Raw genomic sequence first — 25773 nt, 5'->3', positions numbered from 1 at the left:
CCAAATCGTCTTAATATATTGGAGATTGACGTGCAATTTACTCCGTGCGAGCCGTTGCACAAACATAGTGGCATAACGGTATTTGTCATTAATTGATTATATTTGTATTTTGTCTTACACAACACGGAAAAATAAATGTTTGCCTTTTTGGTTCCACTACTCTGTATTAACTTTACAAATAGGTCAAAAATAATGATATCAGATTGTATTCTTTACTTTGGCTGGCTTTAGTAGGTCACTGACCCACTAATCCATTTGTGCCCAGTTATGAATTATTGCTGTCAAACAACCTCGTGTTGATTGTCAACAGTGGGAGTACGTGCGACTCGGCCTTCACGAGGAGGATGACGAGGAGGACATGGTGGACATATTGGAAGAAAGGAGGCAAAGCAGTGACATAGGCCACGCCCTTAGAAACTTTAGGCCCCGCCCTTACAGAAGGGCAGAGGCCTTTTCTGCCAGTCAACTCAACGAGGCCGTGCTGGACTCCGACCAAGTACGCCGCGTGATGGTCGAGGTGGGCTTGCACCCAGAACCCACCTAAACGTAGCGGCATTACTGAAACCAACCTTTGCTCAGGTTGCCATGGAGACGGGGTCGCCACCAGAGGCGGTGAGAGCGCAAGCGGCGGCCATTTTGGAGGAGATGTCCCAAAAGCTGCAGTTGGGTTTTGTGCGTCTGATGGGCTTCATGCTCAGCAAAGTCCTCAAGCGCATCTACTCCGCCATCTTGGTCAACACGCGGGCGCTCGGCACGGTCGCTACACTTGACGCACGCGGCAAATTCAGTTTGATTCGACGCGCTCTTTGACGCATTTTGCACATATTTTGCAGCTTCGGCAACTTATGGAGGACGCGCCCGTCGTCCTGCTGCCCAGCCACAGGAGCTACACGGACTTTTTAGTCATCTCCTACATTATGTTTACTTATGACGTCCCGCTACCCGTCATCGCTTCTGGACTGGGTCAGTTTTTTTTCCCTGTCTTCCGGCATAGGTGGGGCACTCTTGCATTTGCCCCTCAAGCAAAACAGCAATCATAGTAAAGAGCCAAAGAGTGACTCACCGTTGCTGTTTCTTTTCCGTGAAGCTCTGGCTGGGATGAAGTTGATGGGCGAGATGCTGCGTCGCTGCGGCGCTTTCTACATCCGGCGCGACATCGCCTCCAACAGGCTGTACTGTGAAGTGCTGTCGGAATATGTGAAGAGCCTGGTCAGGGTAGGTAGGACGCCTTTCTGCTCCAAGCAGGAAATGTCTACACGTTTTTTTGTCCCGCAGACAGGATTCGCGCCGGTGGAATTTTACATCGAAGGCTACCGGAGTCGCTCGCTCAAATCCTTGACGCCCAAGCAAGGTGAGTCATATCCACTCGATGATGTTTTGAAAAGTTTTTTGTGAAAAGTCCACATGGAAAAATTGGAAATAACTATGCGTAGGGATGCTGCAGATGGTTCTGGATCCCTACTTTGAAGGCCAGGTGGACGACGTCATCTTGGTTCCTATCAGTTTGAGCTACGACCGACTTTTAGAAGAATCCCTGCTGGCCCGCGAGCTACTGGGCATTCCCAAACCCAAAGAGAGCACCCTGGTGCGTCACCACCTTCCACGGGTACTCGGTGCCGAGAACTTAACCCGTGTCTCGGTTTTGGTCCGCAGGGCCTGCTGAAGGCCGCCAAGGTCCTAGGCGAGGATTACGGCCGCATGCACGTCAACTTTGGCCGGCCCATGTCAGCCAGACAACTTTGTCAAGGCAAAATGGAGTCGCTCGTGTTTGAGTGAGTCATGTGGTTGTTTCGAATTTTCACATAGCTATGAAATCAAACCATTTTGGGGATTTTGCTTTCGATTTGTTCCCGCAGAGACGTTCTCGAGGAGAAACGGGCTTTTTTGAAGCGGCTGGCTCACGTAATCGTTCGAATCCAAGAGCGAGGTTGCTTCCACAGTCCGTGGTCCCTCATGGCCTGCCTGCTGCTGCAATGGCCGCCATCGGTCTTGACCCAAACGGGCCTACCTTGGCGACACCTGGCCGAAAGGACGCTATGGTTGAAGAGGTTGGCGCTGAGCTTCGGGGCGCGGCTCAACTGGCCCGGTGGGTTTGATGGGAAATCGCATCCCAGATCACCACTAGGCCACCGTGTTGTACAAAGTTCATGGGGGGGGGGGGCACTTTGCAGCTTTGAGCAAGATCAGACAGATTAAAGCAATGCGAGTTGGCACGAGCGTTCACATTCACTTACGGGATGTTAGCTAAGATTAGCGCTGATCCCAAGAGGGACCCGCTCAAACATCTCATGGCGAGGAAACACACGCCTTGGAAGAATGGAAGAATAGAAAGGTCACCTCTGGTCCGCTCTTTAGGACACACCCCCGACCTGGAAGTGATGTCATCGGCCGTGGCTCTCCATTACCCATCGGTCCGCCTGAAGGCACAACGTGTCTTCCTGGTGGTGGAGGACGAGGAAGCGGCGGCGGGCGGGCGGCAAACCGGTGTGGCCAAGATGGCGGCGGCCATGTTGATGATGGCGTCCTACCGCAACCAGTCGCTGCACCTTTTCGTCCGGCCGGCCTTGCTGGCCGTGGCCTTGAGTCTTTCTCCGAGCGTCCGGAGGGGTAAGGAAGCTGAAACTGGTAACCGTGGCAACGGCGCGTAAACCAACGGCATCGTGTTGTCACAGATGAGGTCTTTGCCACCTTCTGCTTCCTCCGGGACGTCTTCACAAGTGAATTCATCTTCATTCCTGGCGAGGCCCATGAGGTAAACCGGATTACTTTTTGGACTTTTTGCTCGAATACAGCTTTTTCTCTTTTCAGGACTTTGAGGAGGCATGTGGCCTCTTGAAGAAATGCGGCGCCCTCGACGCTACCGACTCCCAGGAAGTGACGGCGTCGGAGGGAGGCGGCGCTGAGGTGTTGTCTTTCCTGCGGGGGCTTCTGAAACCTTTCGTGGACTCCTACCTGGTACATTTCACCGTCAGTTGACTTTTTGTGAAGTTCTGCTCAAGTTTGTGCTTGGTGTCTAGGTCATGTTGGGGTTCCTCAGTGAGCTGGATGCACACGTGATCACCGAGCAAGACTTCCTACCTGCTGTGAGGAGTTTGGCGACCAAGCTCATTCTCGCAGGTAAGGACCACCGCCGCCGTTGACATCCCAGCCGTCTTCTTCTCGGGCTTCCGTCGGCAGGCGAGCTCCACACCTACGAGACGTTCTCGTCCGACGTCCAGAAGAACGTCCTGGCGTCCCTCAGGAACTTGGCAGCTGTGACAAAGTTGAAGGCGTGAGTAATGAGATTAAAGTCATGAGGGAAAAACTGTTTGGCTGCTAAGCTCATTTTGTCTGCAGCCCGCTTGACCGCTTTGGTCTCGTTTACAGGTCAGACAAGGCGTACCGTGTCGATAAAGACGCCGTGAGACGGATTGAAGGCATGCTCTGTAAGACAGCTGCTTGTTGTTTTGCATTACCCGATAATATTTGAAGCAAGTCGCCGGTGTTGACCAGCGCTCGGCTTGGAATTACGCTAAAGTGTTTTTCTCATCTCTAGCTGGCCAAATCCGTCCCCCGAAGATCCAGACTGAACCTGACGCAAGACTTTAGTCTCCACTGGAACAAGTCCAGCATCACACCACATTTGCATGCTCACCTCCACTTGACCTCTGTCCTCCTTGTCTTTCTTCTTGCGCCGCGCTTTACTTTTCAGTGTCGGCAAGCATCTGAAGACATCAGCAGCATTTAGATTTGAGCCAGTTACATTTCTTTGAAACTTTTATATGAAGGAGTGTTGGAACTACACTGAAAGGAAATATCATGACAAGGTTACCAGACTGAAGACATGGAAAAAAATGAAGACATTTATTTTGCATCAATTAAATCTTGTAACAATTTTTTTCTACTAAAATATTTTTGGCTTATTGGCTTTTAACGTCAAATACCACAGCAAATCAATATTCTATTTGAGACTTTTATTTTTTTTTTAGAACTTCTTGACATAATAAATAAATGTGAAATAAGCAGAACAAAATGCACCATGGATAAACCATCTCGGACGACGTCGCCTCTTTCAACAAGAGTGAGAACCAGAAGGCAAAGTTCAGAGTTCATCACTGCTGACCCGCACTGGAGTTAAAAGGCCTCGTAAAGTTCCACTTGGCCAAGCCTGCGGACACTACATTAGGTATGGATGCCTCGCCCAATCTTCTCCAGGTGTACCTAAGCGAGCGTCGGGCGGGCCGAGGATTATCTGTACACGGGCGGGACGTCCACTTTGATCCGCAAAGCGCTGACGGGATCCTGGCAAAAGACGGAGATGTACTCGAGCACTTTGGAGTTGAGCCTCTTCTCGCTTTCTTTGGCGCGGTGGCGCTCCTTATCCCAGCGCTCGCGCTCGCCGTTCATCTGCGTGAAGAGGTTGAGCTGGATGGCGCGCAGGGTGGCCGCCAGCACGTAGGCGCCGCCCTGCAGGCCGTGGCACAGCGCGGCGCCCACGCTCAGCGCCGCCGCCATCAGGTTGGGCATGGTCTCGCACAGCACGCACGCGCCCTCCAGGAGGTGCAGCGTGCACGCGCGGCCCGCCAGCGGCGCGCCGTGCGAGACAGGCGGGGCGGGGCCATGCTGCTGCTGCGCGCTGGCCAGCAGGTGGCGCGCGCAGTTGCTGAAGTGGGCGGCGGCGCGACGCAGGGGCAACAGGGCAAGGTACAGGTGGCACGCCGCCTTAGTCAGGGCGTGGAAGAGCAGACGCAGCTCCAACACGGCGTTGCCTGCAGGCCGAGAAAAGAGAGATTAGGAAATGGCCCGGAGCCTAATCTGATGCGGTGACTAATGTCAGAGAGCATTAAAGTCACCCGTGCACGCAAAGAAGCACAAAGTTTGGCACCAGCAATGTGAAAACTAGCAAAATGACTACAACGGAGCATCTTGAATGTCAAAGTGAATAACATTAAAATTACACGGCTGTCTTCAATTCAGACTTTATACATGAATTTATGCACATTATGGCGGTTTTCAGTGATAAAGACTGCTAAAGCTAAGCAAAATAATTAACATTACTAGCGCATCTCAAAACAAACTATTAAAACGTGTCAGTGGAAGAAGCTTCTATTTTTTTTGCACACATGGGCTATTCTTTTTAAATTCGATCCAATAGATTCTATAATAAATATCTTACCGTCTATGAAGCAGAAAATCCACAGGAACACGATACACGCAGCCAAATAGGTGACCCAATCCATGTGAGCCGCTTTTCCTCGCCGTCAGCGGAACTCCGACAAATAAATGAATAAAATGAAAATAATTTGGATTTGCGATGACAATGATGTCGTCCTGACGTCTTTGACGCACTCACATGATCAGATGGATGATCGCGTGTGACGGAGGAGCGTCTGCAACGTGTGCGCGACTCGGACAGAGGGACGCACAGACGGACGGACGGAGACAGCCGCAGTTAAGACTTTCGATTAGTCGACTGCGTCCAATAGCTCACGCTGTTTCATCTTTCGGTTCTGCTTTTAAACTTGAGGAGGAACGAGGGTGCCGTCAGTGATGTCATGACAACGCGTCACCGTACTTAACTGGAAGACGTCGAGTTGACTAATTACAAGATTGTCTGTCTTATCTTACTAATCGGTCAACTTTACTCACCTATCATGGAAGTATCCACATCCCTTTCAAATTCTCAAATAGTTACTCAATAATTGTATTTGCGCAAAAAGGCTGTGAAACTAACAAACATTTTTACGCTGCAATTGTGTTTTGCTTGTTCTTTTTTTCATGTTTGTACATTTCGTTTTAAACGATTTACCTGCATATATTTATTTTGACACCTTTAATAAGTGTTTGCTATATTTAAAGTTTGATTGAAAGATTTCATCGGCCTCTGTAACAAAGTGTGACGTCATAGAGTTGTCACGGTAACGGACCAGATCGATTCGCACTCACTCAAAACACCCGTTCTCCAAGTTGGGCCAAAACTACAAGCTTTTCGACAGAGGGTTGAAAATGTGCTAAATTAAGTGTCCCTCAAGTGTTGGCTGTAGCTTTTTAATGTCGCTCGCCTTGCAAACACCTTGACACTTCGTACAAGGTAAGAAAAGGGGGCGCGCACAATGCATCACGGGAGAAGTTGGTTTACTTATGAAATGTATTTCCAAATATGTACGGCTACTTTTGTTTGTGATTTTTTTTTAGACATGAGGCCAAAGAGGAAGAATGAGGGTGTCATCACCTACCATATCCCGTTCAATATTAGACTTCTGGCACCCGAGGTGGGTCAATGTCACTTTGGGTGGTGCGCTGATGCAGTTGAGCTAAAAAAAAAAAAAAAAAAAAGTATTCAAGTCATTTGTCATCTTAGTGTTTTATATCCACGCACCTTGTGCAAACTACAGGGGACAGAGTCCAAGTGCCTGTGGCCCGAGGTGAAACCGAGTGCGCCGGTGAAGGAGAGGAAATCTGACGGCCCCCTCAAACTCAATAAACGGGATGAAGCCATGGAGGCACACGCATCCAGGCCGCGGCGAGGCGCGCTCTCTTACACCTCCACCAGGCGACTGCAGGTACTGCACGACGCCGCAGCCCCCGCCAACGATATCATGTATCATTTAACTTCACGTTTATGCTTCAGATAAAAATGGAGGCTGAAATTCGAGAGGCTAAAGAATTGATTCGACCTTTAGTGGAAACAGACAAGGTATGAGTTAAAGTGGAACTAAAGGCATGTTTTCCCAAAAATGTGTTGCTTGCCCCAACACTAATCTAAACACAGGAGTGCCCTCTTGTGGCATCTAAGGGTGTTGCAGAAATCACCAAAACACATCAACAAATGGTTTTTTCAGCAAAGCAAGTATTTTTGATTTTTTTCACATGTAGCAAATTGAGAAAGCAAGGAAAGTTTTTTTTTTTGTCTGGAACAAATTGGCATTTCAATTAATTTCAACGTGGAAAATAGTTTTGAGATCCAAGTGCAAGCTCAGCAAATGTCATCAATAAAACTTAAGTGGTGACACAGAGAAGCTAGCAAAAGCTAACTTGTGTAGGAGCTGGAGACTTTCCTGAGCAGGCAGCACGAAGCCAAGACGATGGGGAGGGAGGTGACACGCAAGCGTGTGCACGAGATTGAGTGGGGTGCGCGCCAAAATAAGCTCCAGCACCACATGGCTATCTGCAACCCGCTGGAGGTCAAGCTGCGCCAGAACTTGTACCAGCAATTCCTGAATCACGGAAACACCAAGGTACGGCTGCCGCGAGGCCCGAGACGGGCGTCGGGGCTGACGCTGCTGCCTTACGCTTTCAGGGCTTCGTCTTTCTGGATATGTGCGACCTGAATGCGTACAACCCGTACGTCCTCCGCGACAAAACGCCACACCAGTGCAAGGTGAGCGAACGACATATTTCTAAACTATGTATAATTTGGTTAAATATACATAATAAAAGGAGATCAAAATAGAATAAATTCTGCATTTTGTTACAAAGATGCGCAATGAAAGGGAATGTATAAAAGGTGAATTTTGTGTCAAATGCGTTTCCCAGCTGAGGGCGGCCGAGCTGAAGGAGAAGGAATTTTTCAACGCCAAGTTCAAAATGAGGACTCGCTGTGATGCAGGTAAGCTACCTTTGGTCACATGACCTCATCGCAACAACCTCTGCATATCTATTTTGTTTCCTGCATTCAGGATGCTACTTCAAGTGGATCAACCAGAGCCAAACGGAGCACGAAGGCTACACGACGCCTTCGACCGTCGTCGACGCGCTCCCTCTTCGGTCGGCAGACAAGAGCAACACCAACCACGTCAGGTCTTGGTACGACCATGACAGTTTAACTCTGGATTTTATAAATGTTAAAGTTTTGAGCCCAAAGAAAGAGTAACATACCGCTGATGACGTGTCGTGCAGCTTGAAGGTGCCGTTCCACATCCGCGAGAGCTCGGCGCCGGACGGGACGTGCCATCACGCCGACTGCTGGTTCTCCAGATGAGGAGCGCTTTTTTTCTTCTTCCGCCACCTGTCGGTAAACCAAAGACGCACGCTGGCCGGAATAAGCGAGCCCTGAGCGAGCGGACTGGACAGCATGTTGTGTTTATTTCACCTTTGACCACATCTGAGCTGCATCATCTACCCGACACGTTTGGACGAATAAAAGCTCATCATCACAACGTCAGGTCCAAAAGGTTGTGTTTGGAAAATGAAAAAGATACGATTGCCATTTGTGGGGCAAGGCACTTGTGAGCGCAACGCGGCTCAGAAGTCATTTGTGGGGCGGCTCGTAGAGCTGCAGGTCCAACTTGACCCAGACTTCTCCGGTGGGGACTTCGTGGAGCAGCAGGCGACGACCGGCGGCGCCTTTGCTCTCCATTTCCTTCTTGATGGTCGCCACGGGAACCTCGGCGCGACCCAGGAAGTCTGATGAAAGCGAGCGAGTGCCGCTGATGAGAGAAGCGGATTTCCTCCCGAGACGTGTGCACTCACCATCCGGCGAGAACTGGTTCTTCTCAAAGACGGTGATGCTCAGGACGTCCTGGTAGAGGTCTTTGATGAAGAACTGGCAGTTGAAGTTCCACTTGGGGTTGAGCGTGTTGCTGGCGGGTCGAGACGTGTAGCACTGGGCGCCCATGGTTAGCTCGCAGTACGGGTTGCTCTTGCCTGCAGGGGGCGCTGGGGGTGAGATGCCGCTCACAACTCCGTGTGTGTGTGTGTGTGTGTGTGTGTGTATCACCGTTGGGCTTGCTAGCTTTGAGCTCTTGGGCCTCAGAGACGGTCACCAGAAGCCTGCCGATGCCGCTCGCCTTCAGAGAGCGAGCTGCGGGAAGCGCAGACGTCAGAAAAGCACGACGTGCGAAGAGACAAAATGTCTTCGCTGACCTTGATAGGCCTTCTCACGTTTCTTCTTCTCCGTCTCGATGAAAAGTTCAGACGCCACTTTGATTTTCTGTACCCACGCCGCCCTGACAAAACCCAAACAGGTACTGCTTGCTATGCCATCGAATGTGTCCAATCAGGAATTGAAAAACCGGCGCTCGCTGTCACCTTTCATTCAAGGTGTCCGTCCTGAGCGAGTAGACGCGGTCGATGTGCGAGACGAGGAAGAGCGGCTCGTCGCTGGACGGGTCCGGTGGCATTTTGACCAGAACCTCATTGAGAAAGAGCGGCTGTCGACAAAATAAAGGCAAGACGAGCGAGGGGAGTGACGTCTGGAGGCGGCGAGCGGGCGGGCGCTTCGGCTCACCGCTTTGTACATCTTGAGCTGGACGCCGCTGCTCTTGGGTCCGAAGAGCTTGTCGGGCCCGGAGAAGGACAAGGACTTGGCGCTCTGCGTCAGGAGCAGGAAGTCGTTGAAGAGGAAGGCCCACAATTCGCGGCTGCTCTTGCTCTTGTGCAGCCGGCCGCTGTGCAGCAGCTTGCGCGGTCCGAGGCAATTGGTCAGCGAGTCCAACACCAAGTTCTGGCCACCACACAAATGTTTTTTTGTTTTTCTCCGGAATGACATTTCTCAAAGGGATGGTCTTACCTCGATGGCGCCGTCGCACTGCACGTGGCTCTGGATCCACTCCAGGCGGTCCGAGTTCTCCTTTTCCCTGACGCCCTCGTTGACCTGAGAGCACAGCTCCTCGGCCCGCTCCAGAGCCTCCCGCAGGGGGGCGTGGTCCGCGTGCTGCTTGGGCGTGTGCTCCAGGATCTGAAACCGCGTCAAGACGGCACGCTCAGAGGAGAGCGCCCAAGACGGACGGAGGCGGTACGTACGTTCTTTATGAGCAGAGGGTAGCGGGTTATCCTCTGCATGGGCTTGAGAAGAAAGCTGGACAGAGGCATCCCCTTACAGCGGTAGTTGGTGGCGATTTTCTGCTCGGCACGGAAGAGGTCAGGTGATTTAAAAAAACAAAAAAGCCACAGTGCACATTTGGGCGAGTACCTTGAGGAAGTCCTTGAAGTCGGGCTGGTTATGGGTTTTGCTCTGCAGCAGGGCGGCGGCGTTGAGCTGGCAAGAGCAGAAGCCGACGTAGGGCCGCAATCGCGTCAGCTCCGACGCCAGCAGATCGCCGATCAGCTGCACCGGCATGTTGTCGCCGCCCGTCTGCTTGCGCAGGCGCAGCGCCCTGAAAGACGCCAGAGGGGTGAGAGTGTGTGTGTGTGTGTGTGTGTTTGAGGTGGGTGTGGGGGGGGTGTACTCACTGCAGCAGTCTGCTGTTGCACACGATCAGCTCTCGCCAGTTGATGAAAATGACGCCCATCTCCGCTTCCGTTAGGCGACCCGACTCCGACATGGGCTTGTAGAACACCTGATAAAGTCCAATTAGAGCATTTTGAAAATGGAGCAGTGACAATTTTGTGTGAGTGTGTTTTTTTCTTTTTTTTCTCCAAGACCTCCAGCACCAGCTCCAGGTCGTCCACGTAGGTCTCCTCAGTGCGGATGAGCTCGTGGATGTAACCCTGCCTCTTCCTTTCCTGGGGGCTCATGGTGTCCAGCGTCATCAGGTCCGCGCACCCTTTTGACGCACACACACAGACAAACGAGACGCAAGCAGTGTTCGAACCTCTTTTTATTCTCGACTTTTCAGCACCTTCCGTGATTGCATAGGCAGAAATGGAGGGAAGAGAGCGGAGAGGAAGATGAGTTGCTGCTGGCAAATGTCATTTGTAATTCTCATACGGCAGTGTTCCTAATATTGTGGTGTCACGTCACAATGTGTCATCACGCTTTGTGCCGGTGTCAATGTTAGTTGAGCAAAATGAGAGGCAAAAGTCCCCACCACCCCAAAAAACAAAATCAAATAAGAACAAGCAAGGCTGGTTCTGTCCCCGCCCGCACGCAGGTGGTCGTGATTCCGGTAAGGTGAGGAAGAGGAGGAGAAGGAAGAGGAAGAGGAGGAGGACGGGAAAGCCCACATTGTTTGTCCTACGGAGGAAACAAAAGGAAAGATGAGGCAGGAAGAGGAGGAGAAGGGGAGGGGGGGTGAGTGGGATGAGGCAGAGAGCACAGACATTAATCAAGCGGGAATATTAATGCGGGGCCTCGCCATGCACGTGCGCTCGTTACATGGCCGCTAATTACTTGGGGCGTTTGTTCAGAGATGCTAATTAAATGTGGGGCTTGTTAACAACATGTTACATCGAGCAACCTGAGACTCAGCTCGGGGCGGCCGTTTCCTTCTCGCCGCCGTCGGAAAGGTTTTTGCCGTACTCACATTGCTGACTGGGGTCGGACTCGGTGGTCATCTTGACGTAGTTGGTGGGGAGCAGCCCCGTGACGCCGTCGGCTTCGCCTTTCCACCAGTCCGGGTTGGTCTTGTCCAGGACGTTGATGAGCCGGCCCTTGGAGAAGCTCAGCTCGTCGGGGTTGGCCGCCGTGTAGTCGTACATGGCGATGACTTGGCACACTGCCGACACGCGCCGACAAAGTCTTTGAGGTTTTAATTCCGGATCCTCGCTACGTATGTTCGGCTCTGTGAGAAAATGTGGCCGGCGGACAGGATTGCGACCGACCTGGTAGAGGCGAGGGGGACGACTTGTTGCCGGAGGGTCCAAGGAGCTTGACATGGGACGAGTGAAGCCAGCCTCTCTGACGCTTCTTGCCACGGGCCTGCCCAAAAAAAAAAAAAACCCCACCAAAACGGAATTTACACAGATGGAGTAAAAAAAAAAAAAAAACCTGCGACTGACCTGCAGTTCTCCCAACCACCAGCCACTGGAGTTCTTGGCCAGGACCACAACAAGTTGCCTGGGAGACAGATGAAGCTGATGCATCGCCGGGGCAACGGCGGCAGAGGCGGCGACTGCCTGGGCGAGCTCTGCTGACCAATGGGCACAATTCAGATCTGCGTGATGGTCCCCCTGCGACTCGTGGGTTTTGCGTTCTCACCGGGCTTCTTTGTTGGCCCACCGAGTCTTGACACCTATGAGAAGGACATTGATGAATCGCGAAATTGCATGTCGTATCCACGGCGGCACTTGGGCGTTACCTCCAGCTCCACGGGCCTGACGTAGTTGGACGGGAAAAGGCCGATTTGGTCGCCGATGCAGCCTCGCCACCACTCGCCTTCCCGCTCCGTCACCACCAGCACGTCGCCCTCCTCGAAGGTGAGGTCGCCCGCCTCCGGGCTCTCGTACGTGTACAGCGCCACATATTCTGTTTCGGGCGACGGAGGTGTTACGTCCGATGGGACGGCCAAGCTTTGAGGCGTCGGCTCACCTTCAAGTTGAGCACCGTCGCCTCCATCTGCCGGCTCCGTGCTTTCAAAAGAACAACCGCACAGCGTTAGCTCGTTCCGAGATGGACTGCGGCGTGCGTGTGTGTTCATACTCTGCGGCCATTTCTCCCTCGAACGGGAGGTTGACGTTTGTTTCGGAGGAAGCAGTGGTGATGCTGGTGGTGGTGGCCGACCAGGGTGACCCGATCTGAGTCGGGCCAGGAGCTGGAAACTGAGAAGCAGAATTTTATTATCCTCATAATTGTGAGACGTTGTGCCAGTGTACCTAATGAAGTGTCTAGTTGTTGTTTTTTTAAGAAAGCAAAATTGCGGCCAACGTATTTACCTGTGACACGTCTGACTGTACGAGAGGAGCGCCATCGTTGTCCACGCGTTCGCCATCCGTCACTCTAAATGTAAACACAACAAAACATCGTTCAAAAGGTGCTTCTGGGAGTTTTGCTCTACTCCAAGTAAAATTACCCGGCGACAGGAAGCGGCGCCGGACAGGAAGCGGGCGGCGCTGAGCCGGTCTCGGCGCATTTCTCGGCGTAACTGTGAGGGAACCAGCCCTTGTTGCCACGGTAACTGCCGCACAGCCAGCCCGGCTCGCCCACCGTCTGCTCGTCCACCTGCGGAGCAGACCCAGCTCAATTTTTCGTTGGTCGAAACCAAGCGGGCCGGCGTCAAACCTCGATGAGGCAGTCGGCGTCGATGCTCAGCTCGTCCTTGTTGCGTGCTGCAAACGAGTACAGCGCTTTGTAGAGGTGCACCCTGGAGGCCGCCTGCACCTCCTCCTGCGCCCTTCGCGCCTCCTCCTGTGCCCTTCGAGCCTCCTCCTGTGTCCTTCGAGCCTCCTCTTCCCTCCTTTTTCGCTCCTCCTCCTCCTCCCTGGCCATCCTCTCCTGCTCCAGCTTGGCCCGCCTGGGTGTAAAAATGTCTCCGCAAATGACTCCAAGATTTGCATTTGGGTGAAGGCATCTACCTGGCTTCCTCCTCTTCCTCTCTCCGCCGTCTCTCCCGCTCCTCTTTCCTCAGTCTCTCCTGCTCCTCTTCCACCCTCCTCTGCTGCTCCTCTTCCTCTTTCCTCCGTCTCTCCCGCTCCTCCTCTTCCTCCCTCTTCCGCCGCTCCTCCTCCACTTTCCTCCGTCTCTCCCGCTCCTTCTCCTCCTCTTTCCTCCGCCTGGCTCTCTCCTCCTCTTCCTCTCTCCTCCGCCGCTCCTCTTCCTCCTCCTTGCATCTCTTCAACTGGCGCGATTTCTCCTCCTTGACGCGCCGCAAGTCATCCAGGACCGACTGTTGCTTGACCTGCTTCTCCCTCAGCTCCTGATGGGAGGGGGGGCGCACATCAAAACGGCTTTCATGGAATAATAATCGTGAAGACGTCTCGAGAACATCGGAAAGCGGGCCTCACTTCGTCGTGGGGGTCACACACTTACCGTCCACCACAAAGCAAACACAAGCATGAAGGATGGAAGGGAAAGGAAAAAAAAAACCTCAACAAAACAGGAGAACCTTGAAGAGAAGAAAGAGTTGGCTGAGACAAGCCAGCAGAGACAGAAGCGCTCTCAGCAGACAGTCATCCATGTCCTCGAGCTGACCACATGCAACATGGTTAAAAAAATAATAATAAATGGAGGAAGAAAGACATCCGGGAAGCAGGATTAAGAGGAGAAAGCAGAGAAAGGAGTTAAAACGCAGTTCCAAGCAGCGCCGCCGTGAAAGAAACCACGCAAGACAATTGACAAGATGGTTTTGGACTGACCTGAAGTTCTTTGTTGTGCAATTGCATCTGTGCCAGCTTGTCTGTGGTTTCCTTCTGCAGGGCGTCCAGCTGCTCCTTCAGATGGCGGCAGGCCACGCCTTTGTCGCTCACCTTGGCCGCCAGCGAGGACAACGTCGAGGCTGCAAGAAAAGTCTGAATGCCTTTGTCCATGATGCGAGCTTGGAGGCTTTAGGGGGCGGGACTTACGTAAAATTCTGTTGAGATTGACGTTACGCAGCTTCTCAGTCAGCTTCTGATGCTCGGGAGCCAGCGAGGAGAGCTTCAGCTGCCATTCCTGAGAAAAAAAAAAAGGAAGTGAGTCGAGGGTGAAAACAAAAAGAACTAAAAACGTTGTTGTTTTGTTTGTACCTCCAACTGGATCTGCAGCGCGTTGATCTCGGCGACGCGCGTGTCTCTCTTCTGGTTGATGAGCTCCACTTCGGCCTTCCGGACGCGTCGCTTGCTCTGCGCGTCGCGGAGGCGGTCCGAGATCTGCTTGTGCTTGTTGCCCTGGGCAACGTACGTAAAGCCGACATCTCGTAACAAGCTCGCGGGCTAGCCGGGCTCGAGCGGCGCGGGCCTCACCACGGCCTCCAGCTCCATTTCCAGACTCTTCTTCTTGGCTCGGAGCTGACAGAGTTCCTGTTGGTCACCGTCTCGCGTCCTGATCAACTCCTCCCTGCGACTGCGTTCCCACTGCTCCTGCCGCTGGCGCTCCAGCTCCTGCTTGGCAACGCAAAAGATTGCGCAATGTTTGCATTTTGAAATCTTGCCTTCAAGTGACTCACCTCCTTCCTCTCCAGCTCCCTCAGCCGCTCCTCCTCGCGCTGCCGCTCCACTTGGCGCTGCCTCTCCAGGCGCCGCTCCTCCTCTAGCCGGCGCCGCTGTTCGCTTTGACGGGCTTCCCTCTCCCGCCGCTCCCGGTCCTCCCGCTCCTCACGGGCCCGGCGCTCTCGCTCCTTCCTCTGCTGCTCCTCCAGAGCCTGCCTTCGTTTCTCTAGCTCGGCGCTGCCACGTGCAAAGTTCTCCTTCAGTTTGTCCTCAAAGGACACTGGAGTGGGGGGAAAAAAGATGGGTCAGCGTTTTCTAAGGTGATGCGAGATTAAAAACCGTACCGCTGCTCTTGTTCTTCAGGACGGGTTCTATCTCCGGTGAGTCCATCAAAGAGGGGCTGCCATAAGGTCCGCTGCCGTTGAGGAGCTCGCCGCACTTGAGGCCACCTCTGCGAGCGACAGATTCAAAAGGTTACTTTCTGGGTTGCAAAAGCAGAGCGGTTTTTTTTGTTTTTTTTTAAAGTTGACCTGAGAGAAGGCGGGATGAGGTCTTGGGGCAGGGTGAGCGGCAGCGGGCGGCCCGTCTTGGCAGTGTCCACCAGATGCATGGCCAGAATGAACTCGTCGGCCCGCAGACGGCCGTCCTTGTCCACGTCTGCCAGGTTCCTGCAAAATGACATGCCACATTGTGAACAAAATTCATCCAAAAGGACAAAATGGAAACAAATACAGCTAAACAATTTGCGTTAAATAAAATTTGGAATTACACACCAGATAGCAGCCAGCTGAGTCTGCGTGAGGTTGGATGCAATCAGTGCATTTCTCACTTGAGGTCCTGGGGGACAAAAATAAAAATGGAAAAATAAATGAATAAAAAGGAATAAATAAAAATACATACAAATAAATAAAAATAAAATTTTGTTTGTTTTTTGGCCTGCTTGAGCAGTCTGCCGGCCGCCATTTTGTTAGTTTTGTCTCACCTGACAAGTAGCCGCTCATGAGCTTGTCCAGCGTGTTGAACTGCTGCCGATACTTGAGTCTGGACGCTTGAGGCACGGCCCAGTCGCTCGAGCCCGCCGCCGCCGCCTTAGGAGAGTTGCTGGCCAGTGAGGTGGTGGACGAAGAGTTGGAGCTAGCAAAAAAGCACAGAGGTCAACTCATGCCCAATGACTGCTTCAAATAAACAAAAAATTGTGTCTCATTGCAAAGTGTGCGTCTTCCAAAAAGTGTTTTGTGCACATTCCTGGTGCTTGTTTAAACATCTTCGCACGGGGCGAGGAGGGCATTCAAAAGTGTGAAATCAGATACAAGACCCGACCTGTTCCCTCAAGACACGCGCGCGCGCGCACGCTACGCACGCTAGCAACGATATTAGATACTATTGTCGCACACAGCTTAACGCTGACCTCTTTGTTCACAAAAAGAAAACTTGCAGGATCATCTCCTAGACCTTAGTTTGAGTCCATGGTAGACAAAATGAGCCCGGAATGTCCCAAACAATTTCAGCTAATGTGCTTGGAAAGGAAAGCAAGCAAATTTCCGTTGCGCTGTGATTGCGAATTTCCTGCCGTGTCATCTGATTTTGGGGAAAAACTACTTCCTGCTCTGCCCCGGTTGTCACATCATCCATTCACCCGCCTAGTCGTAGGCCAATCTTTTTTTTCTGTGGTGAAACATTAACGCTGAGAACTTTTTTGGCAGGCTCACCTGCTGGAGCCAAGGTCCACCAGAGAGTTGGCCTGAGACATGCCCCGGCTTCCAGGCGGAGAAAAGGTCAGTGGCGAGGAGAAACCCGACAGGGGAGGACCTGCAAAAAATGACAGGGAATGTCGGCTTTCATTTGCAGGGCAAGATTATTCTCATCTTGGAGCGAATGCAAAAATTTGTCAGCGACGTTATGTAAGCGACCTGTCATGGCCTTCAAGCGCTAATCTTATCTGCCTGCGTTTCAAACAGACAAATGAGATGACCCAACAAAATGGCTCCAGCGCGGAACCGACCTGCGGCCATGGGAGGGGCGGGGCCGAGGAAGTGAAGGTGGCAGCGGGGGAAGCCGGCGAATCCCAACGGGGCGCCCAGCGGCAGCGTCATCACGGGTGGCGCCACTCGCACGAGGGGGTTAGCGGGGATGGGGGTTAGCATGGACATGGGCGGCGGCGGCATGGCGACCGACAAGTTTGGCAAAGAACCCGTCCCTGCAAGGAGGACGTGCAAAGTGGGTTAGTAGGATGGGATGAAAAGTGGGGCACAGAGGGGACAGTTTTTTTAATATATATATACCAAAGCGGGCCGACGAGGGGACAGAAAGCTGCCTCAAGCCCATGGGCAGCGCCGCGGGCAAACTGCGGCCCTGCAGTTTCACCTTGATGAGCTTCATGGCAATGGAGAACTCCTGCCGGTCCATCTTGCCGTCGCCGTCCACATCGGCCAGGTTCCTGAAAGATCAAATTCACAATTCAACCGCCCCGAGGTGAACGGACACTCTAAGCAAAAGCGCAGACTCACCAGATCTCGGCCAGGACGGCCGGCGGCAGGCCCGACTGCAGGAAGAATCCTCGGGCTTGCTCGCCTGCCGACGGAAGAACATAAAAGTCAGGCGACGTCCAAGCCCGGAGAACTTTGCACGGCGCCTACCCGAGACGTAGCCCAGGACGGGGGCCAAGGTGTCAAACTGCTTGTCGTGCTTCCCTCGCTCCTCCGGGGAGATGGACCAGGCGGCGCCACCTGCGTGCGAGAAGAACCGACATCAAGTCGACTCAAAACGCGAAAGCCCCAAAGGAAAAAAGAACTCAAGAATAGTCAACAAATAAAAAGTCAAAGTTTGACGGACAAATTTCTGCCGAGCTTGCATAATCGGGCCGGTGTGCACCCTTGAAGCGAGCCACTCTCTCGCCAATGATGACTGCGTGAAAATTCTGAGTCAGCTGCTTTGGCTCCCGCCCCGTTGCATGTCTCCCGGCGCTTTTGCGCGCCGGCTATTAAAAATGCAGCTGAGCCGTCCGTAAAAGTGGCAAAGGAGGAGATATCAATCAATTAGTCACGAGGGAGTCGCCACAATCCTATCGTGATGACGCCACGACCACTTGCTTTTTTTTTTTTAATGAGGAAAATTGAGCGGCTGGACGTTATTGTGATGAATGGACTTGTCGCGACAAATTCATCCATCACGCTCTTAGAAGGCCGCGAGCTGATGCGTCACACACACAAATTTCTCACTTATTTAGATTCCAATTAGGGACCTTGCAATCTACGCAGTTGAGATTTCTATCCTCTAAATTCTTTTGTAGGAAAATTGTTAGTATGATTGAACAGACTGGCTCACGCTGGCCCACGTCAGCCCGGCCGGCGAGCACCTGAGCAGGTCCCTGACCCACTTTGCGGCATCGTCAGCAAAACCCGCGGTAATTAATCCGGCGCCGGGATTTGGCACAGCCCCGCGGGGAGCGCAAGTGGGACGCGACAAAGATCCGCAACACGTCGACGGTTTGATTCCGACAGGTCGGGTTAGACGCCGTCACGGCTGCTCACAGAAGATTTTTTTTTTTCTGCTATTATTTTTTCTTTTGTATTGACTTTTTATTTGATTTATTACTTTTTTTTTCCAATTCTGCAGCACTCCACTGCAAAGAGCTCTCAAGCCACACGGGCCCTCCTGCAAATATCGAAGAAATACAAAGCGGCGCAGGTGGCTGCCTGAGCAGAATTTCAATCGACTGCAACGTTTCGCTTTGTTGTCTTGGTGCCGCCGTGTTGAGTCAAACCTCCGTAGACCTTCCTCAGATACCTTCCGGCCCTCGGGGGGGTGTCTCTGCTTTCTTACCGTTCATGGCTGCAGGTGGAGGTGTCCTCCGCACGGCCAGCTAACTCGCAGACATCGATCTGCAGGGAGGGAAGTTAAAGTCATTGTTTTCATCGAGTACGTTTTCCACGTCAGGTGACACCCGTGTTGTACTTTCTATTCTCTTGTGCAAACAAGGCAATCGAATCCACCCTGGTTGACAAACACTCGAGCGCTCCGAGGTGTGTTGTGAGTGTGTGGGCTTCTGCTCTTCCTCCTTTTTCTTTCTCTCCCGCTACCAAAAACAACCTGACGGGAAACATTTGAATACAGATCTTCGCTCGGGACGTGAATGTCGATTAAAGCTCGCAAAGACCCTCGGACTCTCCCCGAATCCTGATTGACACCTGCGCTCGGACGTGTCTATCAATGAATCGCTCTGTGTGTGCGTGAGAGAGAGAAAGAGAGAACGTGTCAAGCACACACACACTTTGCATAGAACCTTCCTGTCGGAGCGCCGGAAGCTCGGCCAAGCCACTGGGAAGAAAGAAGCCAGTGTGTGTGCGCGTGTGTGTGTGTGTGTGTGTGTATGCGTCGTGTAATACTCACTTTCCCCCTGTTGTGCTGGTGAAAGCGTAAATCAACCTTGAAGCTCCTTTTGGGACATCTATGAACAACAAACAAGCAGTTAATTTGCTTCCTTGTGTTATGTTACAACACATTTTTAATGGAACATTTATAGTGCATAAGACGAGGTCTATGTTGCAGATAAAAACAGATAGTGAGCAAATGTAACAAAAACAGCCACAAGACCATAGGCCACATTATTAGGTACATCTAGATTCAAGTTTCCCCCCCCCCTCACCAAATCCCTTGAACTTAAGTTACTTGTCACACTATCTGCCCTTCCAATAACAGTTACAACTTGTGTCACCAATACCCATAACATGTTTTTTTGTTTTTTAGGGCTACTGAATGTCAGGTTCAGGTGTACCTAATGTTTTGGCCTTTCCCAGCACAAGCAGAAGGGAAGAGAGGGCCCGGGAATATTTAGTGACTTGTGAATGAAGCTCGAAGGTTGGCTGCCGTTGGTGTTAAACAAACAAAGGCAGCATTTGTTCAGGAGAAGCGAGTGAGAAGTGGCAGGCGAGTAAAAATAAAAACAAGCGCAAAAAAAAAAAAAAACCCTCATGTAGATGTATGTCACTAACGGGCAGAGCACGCAAAAGCAGTCTTTCGTCGATAATAACGACTCAATTAAGAACAAATGTAGAAACATTCCCGAGCGTTTTTCGTCATATAATGTGAGACTGCTAACGGATTATTTACCTGTTGCGGTGGAACAGCGCCCGGTAGTCAAGACGTTCACGGGAGGGCAATTCGGATAGTGGAGGAGGAGGACGGAAGGAGGCGAAGACACGACGAAGGCGGGACCGACGTCAGACTGGAAGGGGGCGGAGCTACGGAGTCAAGCCGGAAGTCTTTTTGCAGTTGGGTTCCGCCAGGAAGTTTCAACATAAACTTACCAACGGAATGCGTGGAAGCCAGGTTTCAAAATAAAAGCTCAGTGAAAAGTGAATACTTTTGTAATAATTAGATTTTAACTAGTCATGCATGCAAGGGTTAATGTTTCTTTTGTGAGACTAAAATAAAAAACGTAGAAAAGTCAAGTGAGATAGACTGCCTCCATGTCACCCAGCTGGACATCACAACACCATGCAATGCAATAATACAATTTTGATCCAACAATGCAAGTAATAAATCCCCACTGAGTGCTCACCACAGTTTATTTCAGAAAAGAAAACACAGAGGCATCAAATGCTTCTGCAAATTGCAACTCATTCAACCAAATGATTCTTTTTTAGCTATGTGCACCATACAGGCCTGGGCACGGATGGGAGCCGCTCGATGCTGCTGCGCTCAGAAGGCTTTGAAGAGCTGGTTGGGCAAGTATCCGAGGTGGAGGAAGGACGTCTGGGCTTCTCTCTCCAGGTTGGCCAGTTCTTGCACGGTGGGGGCCAGCACATCCACGTGACCCTTGTAGTTGCCACCTAGCGCCGCCACATGTACAGCGAGGGCTAAACATCACAAACGCAAGCCAAATATGTTCCGTTTAAAAAGTCGTACCTCCCAGCTTCCGGCGTTGGCCATAAGTGACCTTCCCGTCAAAATCGTCCACAGGGACCTTGATGTCGGGCTCGCAATGGGTGATGGTGCACTTGAGGTGTTCCTCGATTTCCGAAAGGAGCTGCGATTGAAAAAGGGGGGCGGGCAATGACGACCGGCACGAGCAACGGCTTTGCGAAGGCGGGAGCGCCGCTCACTTCTTTCTCGTTGTACCAGATGGTGCAGCCGCCGTCCTGCTTGAGTCGTGTGTTGTAGCAGCCCCTGCCTCGGTTGGCGCACACGTGGTACCACACCTGCGTCACCGCAAATATTACAACACTGTTCCCAAAAGAGCCATAAATACAAAACACTTTTACCTTCTCCTTCTCCATGGCAACCAATGAGATGGCCAAGCCCATTCTGTGTTTAAAAAAGCAAAATGATCACAACGTTGATGAAAAATAGCTGAGCCGTTCGAGCCCTCACCTCTCTGCCCGACCCACTCTGCCGATGCGGTGGACGTAGTTCTGCTTCTCGTCTGGCAGCGTCACGTTAATCACTACCCAAACGGAAAGCACTTTAGACGTAAGGTGCGCAGGAAATTAAAATGCGTGACGGCTACCGTAGGGAACGCCGCGGATGTCGATCCCCCTGGCGGCCACGTCGGTGCAGATGAGAAGCCGCACTTCCTTTCTCTGAGGACGCGAGATAAAGTCAAATGCAGGTCGGCGGCGACAACGAGTTCTTCCTTTACCTTGAAGCGATCCAAGTTGTTCTTCCTCTCTTGGGGCTTGCGATCGCCATGGAGACATACGCAGGATAACTGGTGGTTTTTACTCTCCGGGCCTGATGTAAAGGGGCCATGTTACCCCCCCCAAAAAAAAAACTTAATTGTGATTCATTACCTCCTCCTTGCTGGATAAAGTACTGCTCCATGTTGTCACAGTCGATCTTGGTGCGGCAGAAGATGATGGCCTGGTCCATTTTGTGCTCTTTGATGGCCCTCACCGTGTACTCGCCTTTCAGTACCTTGATGGCCTCCGACCACATTTCTGGAACACGCAGAACGTGCCTGTGTGAGGTCCGGTGTGGCCCGCACACACGAACCATCCCAAACGCACCTGCTGAGTTGCTCCCTGGTCTGGTGTTGTCTTTGGCGTGGACTTCATCCGTCTGGAAAGCAACCAAAAACTGTTAGCAACAGCCAATTTCCGGTGGCCATCCGCCAGCCCTGTTGGCCCAACTGACCCGGATCTGGCTCTTGCCCAGCCGCTCCCAGGTCCGGTCGGCCTTGGGGTTGACGGGCACGACCACGTGGTGCACGGTCTCGGGCACCGAGTCCTCGCCCTTCAGGTCAACCCAGGTGGGGAAGTGCATGATGCGCTCCGACAGCTTCTTCACGTCGAACGAGTGCAGCGTGGCCGAGCACACGATCACCTGCCAGCGCGAATGTCAAAATCAAATCCGCTTGGCCCCGTGATGGAGGACCTAGCCCCCTGGCGGTACCTGCAGCCGTTTTCCGTCGGATGTCACTTGAGGGATTTGATGATGGATTCTGTTGATGAAGTCCGTGTAGCCCGCCGACAGGAGCCCGTCCTGGAAACGACAAAATGAGCGTGGCGGATGATTGCCTCCATCTGTAAAGCCCCACAAATAAAAGCGGTCATTCTTACGCATTCGTCCAGGACCAGAAAGCGGACTTGGGACAGGCTGAGCTTTCCGGTGGATATGAGGTCGTCCAATCGACCGGGCGTCCCCACCACAATTTCCACCTAACAAGGGATGGCAAAATAATCGACAAGGCGGGAGCGGCACGAGCGCGGCAGCTAAATTTTGGGATGCGGCTACGCACGCCTTGCTCCAGGGCGGCCATTTGCTCCTTGGCGGCCACACCGCCGATCACCAGCAGCTCTCTGCAAAGCACACAAGAAAAGCACCAGGGTGTTGGCGCCATCTGCTGGTGAGTTACCGGCATTGCGCTTCAGTGAAACGCAGTGACAAATTTTGAGCGGCACCTGAGCTTGGGGTCGACCACGTATTTCTTGAATTGCGTCACGTTGTTGAGCGTCTGCTCGGCCAGCTCCTTGGACGGCTCGATGATGAGCGCCTTGGGGGCGTTGCTAGACCCTTTGGCCTGACTCACCTTGGCGCTCCCTGCCAAGAGAGACACAAAATGAACGCTGCCGCTCGGTCACAGCTTTTCGAGCATTTTTTTTTTTTGGACGCTACGGACCCGTCTGCGAAGACTTGACCGTGTGAGCGTCCGGCGCCTGATGCAAGGCGACAAAGCCGCTCGTGGGCGCATGCTTAAAGTCCTCGCTGCCAAAGTTGAATTTCAGTTCTGCGTTCTGGCTCACATGGAAAAAAATAACCATTGTCAGTGCTGTGCGCTGACGTTTTATCAGAAATAAGCGACAATACCTTGAGGACGCAAGAGGCAAACAAGGGCTGACTCCTCAGATTCTGAGGGATCTCGAAAGCCAAACCCAGATCGTTACCTGGATGATTTGAAAAAGCCATATCAGACAACTGATTGTCCATGTGAACGTACAGTAGATAATAAATACCATTTTTGGAGAAGGAAATGTGGCCTTTGTCCAAGTCGAGGTAGCATCCAATCGTGTCGTGCATGGTGAACTCCTGTCAGGGAGCGAAAAAAGAAAAAAATGATCCTTTCCCAAATGAACACGCCGCGTCAAGTCAACAAAAGGTGACTTTTGTGTTTGACCTCGCCATAGCTGTCAAATTGCTTGTTGTATGATTTCTTCCCGGTTCCGCCAAAACCAAAACCGTACTTGTCGGTTCCTACAAAGGAAGAAAAGAAAAAAAAACAGTTGGGCAAAATGAATTAGAATTTTGAGTTGGTCAAAAATCAAAAAGCGTACCCAAGTCGAGAGCCGCCTGGCCGGTGCACCAGCCAATGCGACACAGGCCTTGGTCGTGGCACGTGACCTCGTAGTAGTACTTCCCTGCACGCACAACGGGAGACGCTCAAGTTACGAAACGTGGCTCGTGCTGAAGTTCGGACGGCTCACCTTTGCTCACGGCCTTGGTGGAGCGACAGCCGTGCCATTCCTTAAACTCTCGGCTTTGGCAGCACAGGCCGTCCGCCCCGATGGCTGCAAAAAAGCAACGAGTCGGGAGAAATTGCAAAGAATTCAACTTTTGCCTGTCTTTCATTTTTTGTTCTTGCTCTTCTTACCAAATGCAGCACTTCGGTCATAAGGGTTCATCTGCCAATTGTTAAAGACTGACAAAGAAGACACCGACGGGATCAGCATAAGATATCTTCAATATCAATACAAAGTGACAAATATACGTAGATACAGACCCGCTCCGCCCGTTGTGACGTTGGCTCTGCCTTTCTTGCCCTGCTGTTGGTCGGTCAGCGTTTCATGCACAATCTGAATGACGGGAATGCTGAAGGCCTGCCGATCACAACATACCCTGAGCAACACCTTATTAATCAGAAGTCTACGTCCATTTTTAAAAATATGGCTCAATACTCACTCCTGTTTTACCGCTACCGGTTTCTGCTGCCTTTAAGAAGAAAAAAAAGCTGTCAATTGTTCTTGTCGCACTGCGTAGATACGACATTTTTATTTCCAATCTGAATTCCGACTGATGTAACTTAAAAAACACGGCCCACCACCGCGAAATATTGACAGGCTCACCATGAGGACATCTCCTCCACCGAGAATCAAAGGAATGGACTCAGCTTGGATGTCAGTGGGAAGCCTGACATGAAATCATGGCAATAAAAGGAATTAATGGAAAAGCGTGACAGACAGCAATGTGGAAACGTTGCCAAAACAAGTGACTTACAGCCAGTCCATTTCCTCCACGGCCCTCGCGATTTCGGGCATCACGCCCAATTCTGCGCAACACAACGTTTACTCGCAATGACATTACGTCAATAAAACACGTTACGTTCATCGTACGGTCACGTTACAAGTTGAACTCACCAGAATATGCTGCCATAGTTGCTTTAGGTGGCTGACAGATGGAACGCGTACAGGAATGGACCTTGGGTGCACTTTCATATCCGGTCGATAGGAAACAGCGCTGTGATATTGGTTCCGGCTCTTTTATAATTTAAAAAAACAACAACACATCAAAACACAGCAACAATAACATCAAAAACTTAAATAAAAACTATTATGAGACTGTTCAAACATATTTAAGAAGCTGGTCCCTAAAATTAAAGTCGAATAACAATACGTTTAAAAAGAAAATACAAAATTATTAAAATATTTCAAAAAACATGTATGTTTATATGGATACAAATCTATATTTCTATGTATGGAAATAATCAGATGAATTAAAATGTGTATTCCAATGCATAGGTGGTGCTAGAGCACTTCAGGATTCAATGCGCCGTGTGTGCGTTGGTTTTCAATGAGATGTGCGCATATGTTTTTTCATTAGCACTCTCGTCTGATATGAGAATATGTCACAAGCAGATGGAGATGTCATCCGATGATAAGAATAATAAGGAATTTCCACGCATATACATCTACATTTAAGCGCACCAATAAAATATGATTTGACATCACTTTATGAGCTTTATGGTCGACTGTAGTTAATATAAGAAAGTGCTGAGTCAGGAGGGGAATAAAGTGCAGCTGGCGTTTAATTAGATTTACGTTGATGTATTATATCACAGTAGATGCTAAATTGATATTTTCATATACTTTTACAAGGTAATCTCAAAGTGTGCCAGTATATTTTTTACCCTTACTATTCAAAACTTATTTGACAAATCCCCGTCTTCAACCACTGCTGTTAGTTTAATGCTTCTGACATAGCGTCGCCTATTTTTGAAACTGGATGCAAAAAATAGAAGGAAGGAAAAAAAAGAGACAGCAAAGGCATCTTAGGGAGAAAGTCACGAAAGGAGACTGAAGTGTGTTTGCTTTCCATTCTGGAGAGGCTCTTGTAATCCTGCGCTAGCTCCTGCTGGGCCTTCACTATCATCAACGCCATGGCTGCTGCTTGTGTGTGTGTGTGTGTGTGTGTGTGTGTGTGTGTGTGTGTGTGTGTGTGTGTGTGTGTGTGTGTGTGTGCCAAGTCCCTGTGTATTTAGCAATAAGCTGTGCATGACTTTCAAAGGGGGATGAGGATGATAAAGTGAGATGACAGAAGAGCAAGCAAGAGAACGGAATGATGCTGGCCGCCATCCCT

The 25773-nt window shown here is 51.2% G+C and overlaps 4 protein-coding genes across 12 annotated transcripts in view; 2 read left to right on the top strand and 2 right to left on the bottom strand.

The window, feature by feature from the left end:
• The window catches only part of LOC119118272 (dihydroxyacetone phosphate acyltransferase-like), a 28735-nt gene extending 24846 nt beyond the window's left edge, over nt 1-3889 (top strand). For 4 of the 5 annotated variants that reach the window (XM_037245155.1, XM_037245156.1, XM_037245157.1 and 1 more), the window contains 15 exons: nt 311-517; nt 580-756; nt 834-963; nt 1088-1215; nt 1276-1351; nt 1434-1585; nt 1654-1772; nt 1857-2086; nt 2356-2607; nt 2673-2752; nt 2809-2955; nt 3018-3117; nt 3178-3271; nt 3367-3425; nt 3536-3889. In XM_037245155.1, coding sequence (XP_037101050.1) covers nt 311-517; nt 580-756; nt 834-963; nt 1088-1215; nt 1276-1351; nt 1434-1585; nt 1654-1772; nt 1857-2086; nt 2356-2607; nt 2673-2752; nt 2809-2955; nt 3018-3117; nt 3178-3271; nt 3367-3425; nt 3536-3588 — 2004 coding nt within the window. In that variant the 3' untranslated portion in view covers nt 3589-3889. The remainder of the gene's footprint in view (nt 1-310; nt 518-579; nt 757-833; nt 964-1087; nt 1216-1275; nt 1352-1433; nt 1586-1653; nt 1773-1856; nt 2087-2355; nt 2608-2672; nt 2753-2808; nt 2956-3017; nt 3118-3177; nt 3272-3366; nt 3426-3535) is intronic. The other variant, XM_037245159.1, reaches the window with a different exon arrangement.
• A 1869-nt stretch (nt 3890-5758) lies between these two features.
• On the top strand, nt 5759-8018 carry fam228a (family with sequence similarity 228 member A). 2 transcript variants are annotated; one of them, XM_037245168.1, is made up of 9 exons: nt 5759-6070; nt 6175-6251; nt 6375-6542; nt 6611-6676; nt 7023-7217; nt 7280-7360; nt 7516-7588; nt 7659-7785; nt 7879-8018. In XM_037245168.1, exons 2-9 carry the CDS (start codon nt 6177-6179, stop codon nt 7958-7960), a joined length of 867 nt encoding a protein of 288 aa, XP_037101063.1. In that variant the 5' UTR covers nt 5759-6070; nt 6175-6176; the 3' UTR covers nt 7961-8018. The 2 variants fall into 2 exon arrangements, with proteins under 2 accessions (XP_037101063.1, XP_037101062.1); XM_037245167.1 differs by lacking the exon at nt 5759-6070 and having other exon boundaries at nt 6108-6251.
• Nucleotides 8019-8045: 27 nt separating this feature from the next.
• LOC119118270 (intersectin-2-like) lies at nt 8046-19939 on the bottom strand. Of its 4 annotated transcripts, none has more exons than XM_037245149.1 (40): nt 19813-19939; nt 19093-19150; nt 18526-18584; nt 17340-17429; nt 17211-17274; nt 16986-17140; nt 16706-16900; nt 16413-16512; nt 15686-15837; nt 15477-15540; nt 15234-15371; nt 15048-15154; nt 14721-14983; nt 14518-14655; nt 14302-14442; nt 14140-14227; nt 13933-14072; nt 13683-13763; nt 13153-13493; nt 12860-13091; nt 12651-12799; nt 12514-12577; nt 12281-12399; nt 12170-12210; nt 11940-12106; nt 11840-11873; nt 11641-11768; nt 11464-11560; nt 11166-11357; nt 10345-10466; nt 10153-10259; nt 9893-10076; nt 9724-9822; nt 9491-9658; nt 9209-9424; nt 9010-9131; nt 8845-8927; nt 8699-8782; nt 8452-8625; nt 8046-8385 (listed from the first exon to the last, which is right to left on the bottom strand). In XM_037245149.1, the coding sequence occupies exons 3-40, from the start codon at nt 18530-18532 to the stop codon at nt 8231-8233; spliced, it is 5001 nt and encodes a 1666-aa protein (XP_037101044.1). In that variant the 5' UTR covers nt 18533-18584; nt 19093-19150; nt 19813-19939; the 3' UTR covers nt 8046-8230. The 4 variants fall into 4 exon arrangements, with proteins under 4 accessions (XP_037101044.1, XP_037101043.1, XP_037101045.1 ...); XM_037245148.1 differs by having other exon boundaries at nt 14518-14658; nt 19094-19150; XM_037245150.1 differs by lacking the exon at nt 13683-13763 and having other exon boundaries at nt 14518-14658.
• A 313-nt stretch (nt 19940-20252) lies between these two features.
• On the bottom strand, nt 20253-24664 carry ddx1 (DEAD (Asp-Glu-Ala-Asp) box helicase 1). Its single transcript, XM_037245160.1, has 26 exons — nt 24555-24664; nt 24415-24466; nt 24264-24327; nt 24100-24129; nt 23921-24017; nt 23792-23839; nt 23625-23708; nt 23475-23558; nt 23318-23394; nt 23157-23229; nt 23011-23087; nt 22823-22937; nt 22605-22743; nt 22442-22502; nt 22263-22361; nt 22096-22185; nt 21838-22026; nt 21711-21762; nt 21495-21641; nt 21344-21435; nt 21212-21284; nt 21076-21148; nt 20967-21009; nt 20808-20903; nt 20611-20731; nt 20253-20534 (listed from the first exon to the last, which is right to left on the bottom strand). The coding sequence occupies exons 1-26, from the start codon at nt 24568-24570 to the stop codon at nt 20404-20406; spliced, it is 2223 nt and encodes a 740-aa protein (XP_037101055.1). The 5' UTR covers nt 24571-24664; the 3' UTR covers nt 20253-20403.
• Between the last annotated feature and the right edge of the window lie 1109 nt (nt 24665-25773).

The sequence above is a fragment of the Syngnathus acus genome, chromosome 24, assembly GCF_901709675.1.
Source record: "Syngnathus acus chromosome 24, fSynAcu1.2, whole genome shotgun sequence".
NCBI classification, from domain to species: Eukaryota; Metazoa; Chordata; class Actinopteri; order Syngnathiformes; family Syngnathidae; genus Syngnathus; species Syngnathus acus.
Note: the sequence above shows the minus strand (reverse complement) of the source record. Positions and strands in the feature narration are given on the sequence as shown.

Coding starts and splice junctions, on each gene's coding strand:
- fam228a (XM_037245167.1), top strand. CDS start 6,126: ATGTATTTCCAAATATGTACGGCTACTTTTGTTTGTGATTTTTTTTTA. Junction 6,252..6,374: donor TTAGACTTCTGGCACCCGAG/GTGGGTCAATGT, acceptor TGCAAACTACAG/GGGACAGAGTCCAAGTGCCT. Junction 7,589..7,658: donor GAGGACTCGCTGTGATGCAG/GTAAGCTACCTT, acceptor TCCTGCATTCAG/GATGCTACTTCAAGTGGATC.
- LOC119118270 (XM_037245148.1), bottom strand. Junction 12,400..12,513: donor TACAGTCAGACGTGTCACAG/GTAAATACGTTG, acceptor TCTGCTTCTCAG/TTTCCAGCTCCTGGCCCGAC. Junction 12,211..12,280: donor GAGGGAGAAATGGCCGCAGA/GTATGAACACAC, acceptor TTCTTTTGAAAG/CACGGAGCCGGCAGATGGAG.
- ddx1 (XM_037245160.1), bottom strand. Junction 22,362..22,441: donor TGGCCGCCCTGGAGCAAGGC/GTGCGTAGCCGC, acceptor ATCCCTTGTTAG/GTGGAAATTGTGGTGGGGAC. Junction 21,436..21,494: donor CTTTATCCAGCAAGGAGGAG/GTAATGAATCAC, acceptor CCTTTACATCAG/GCCCGGAGAGTAAAAACCAC.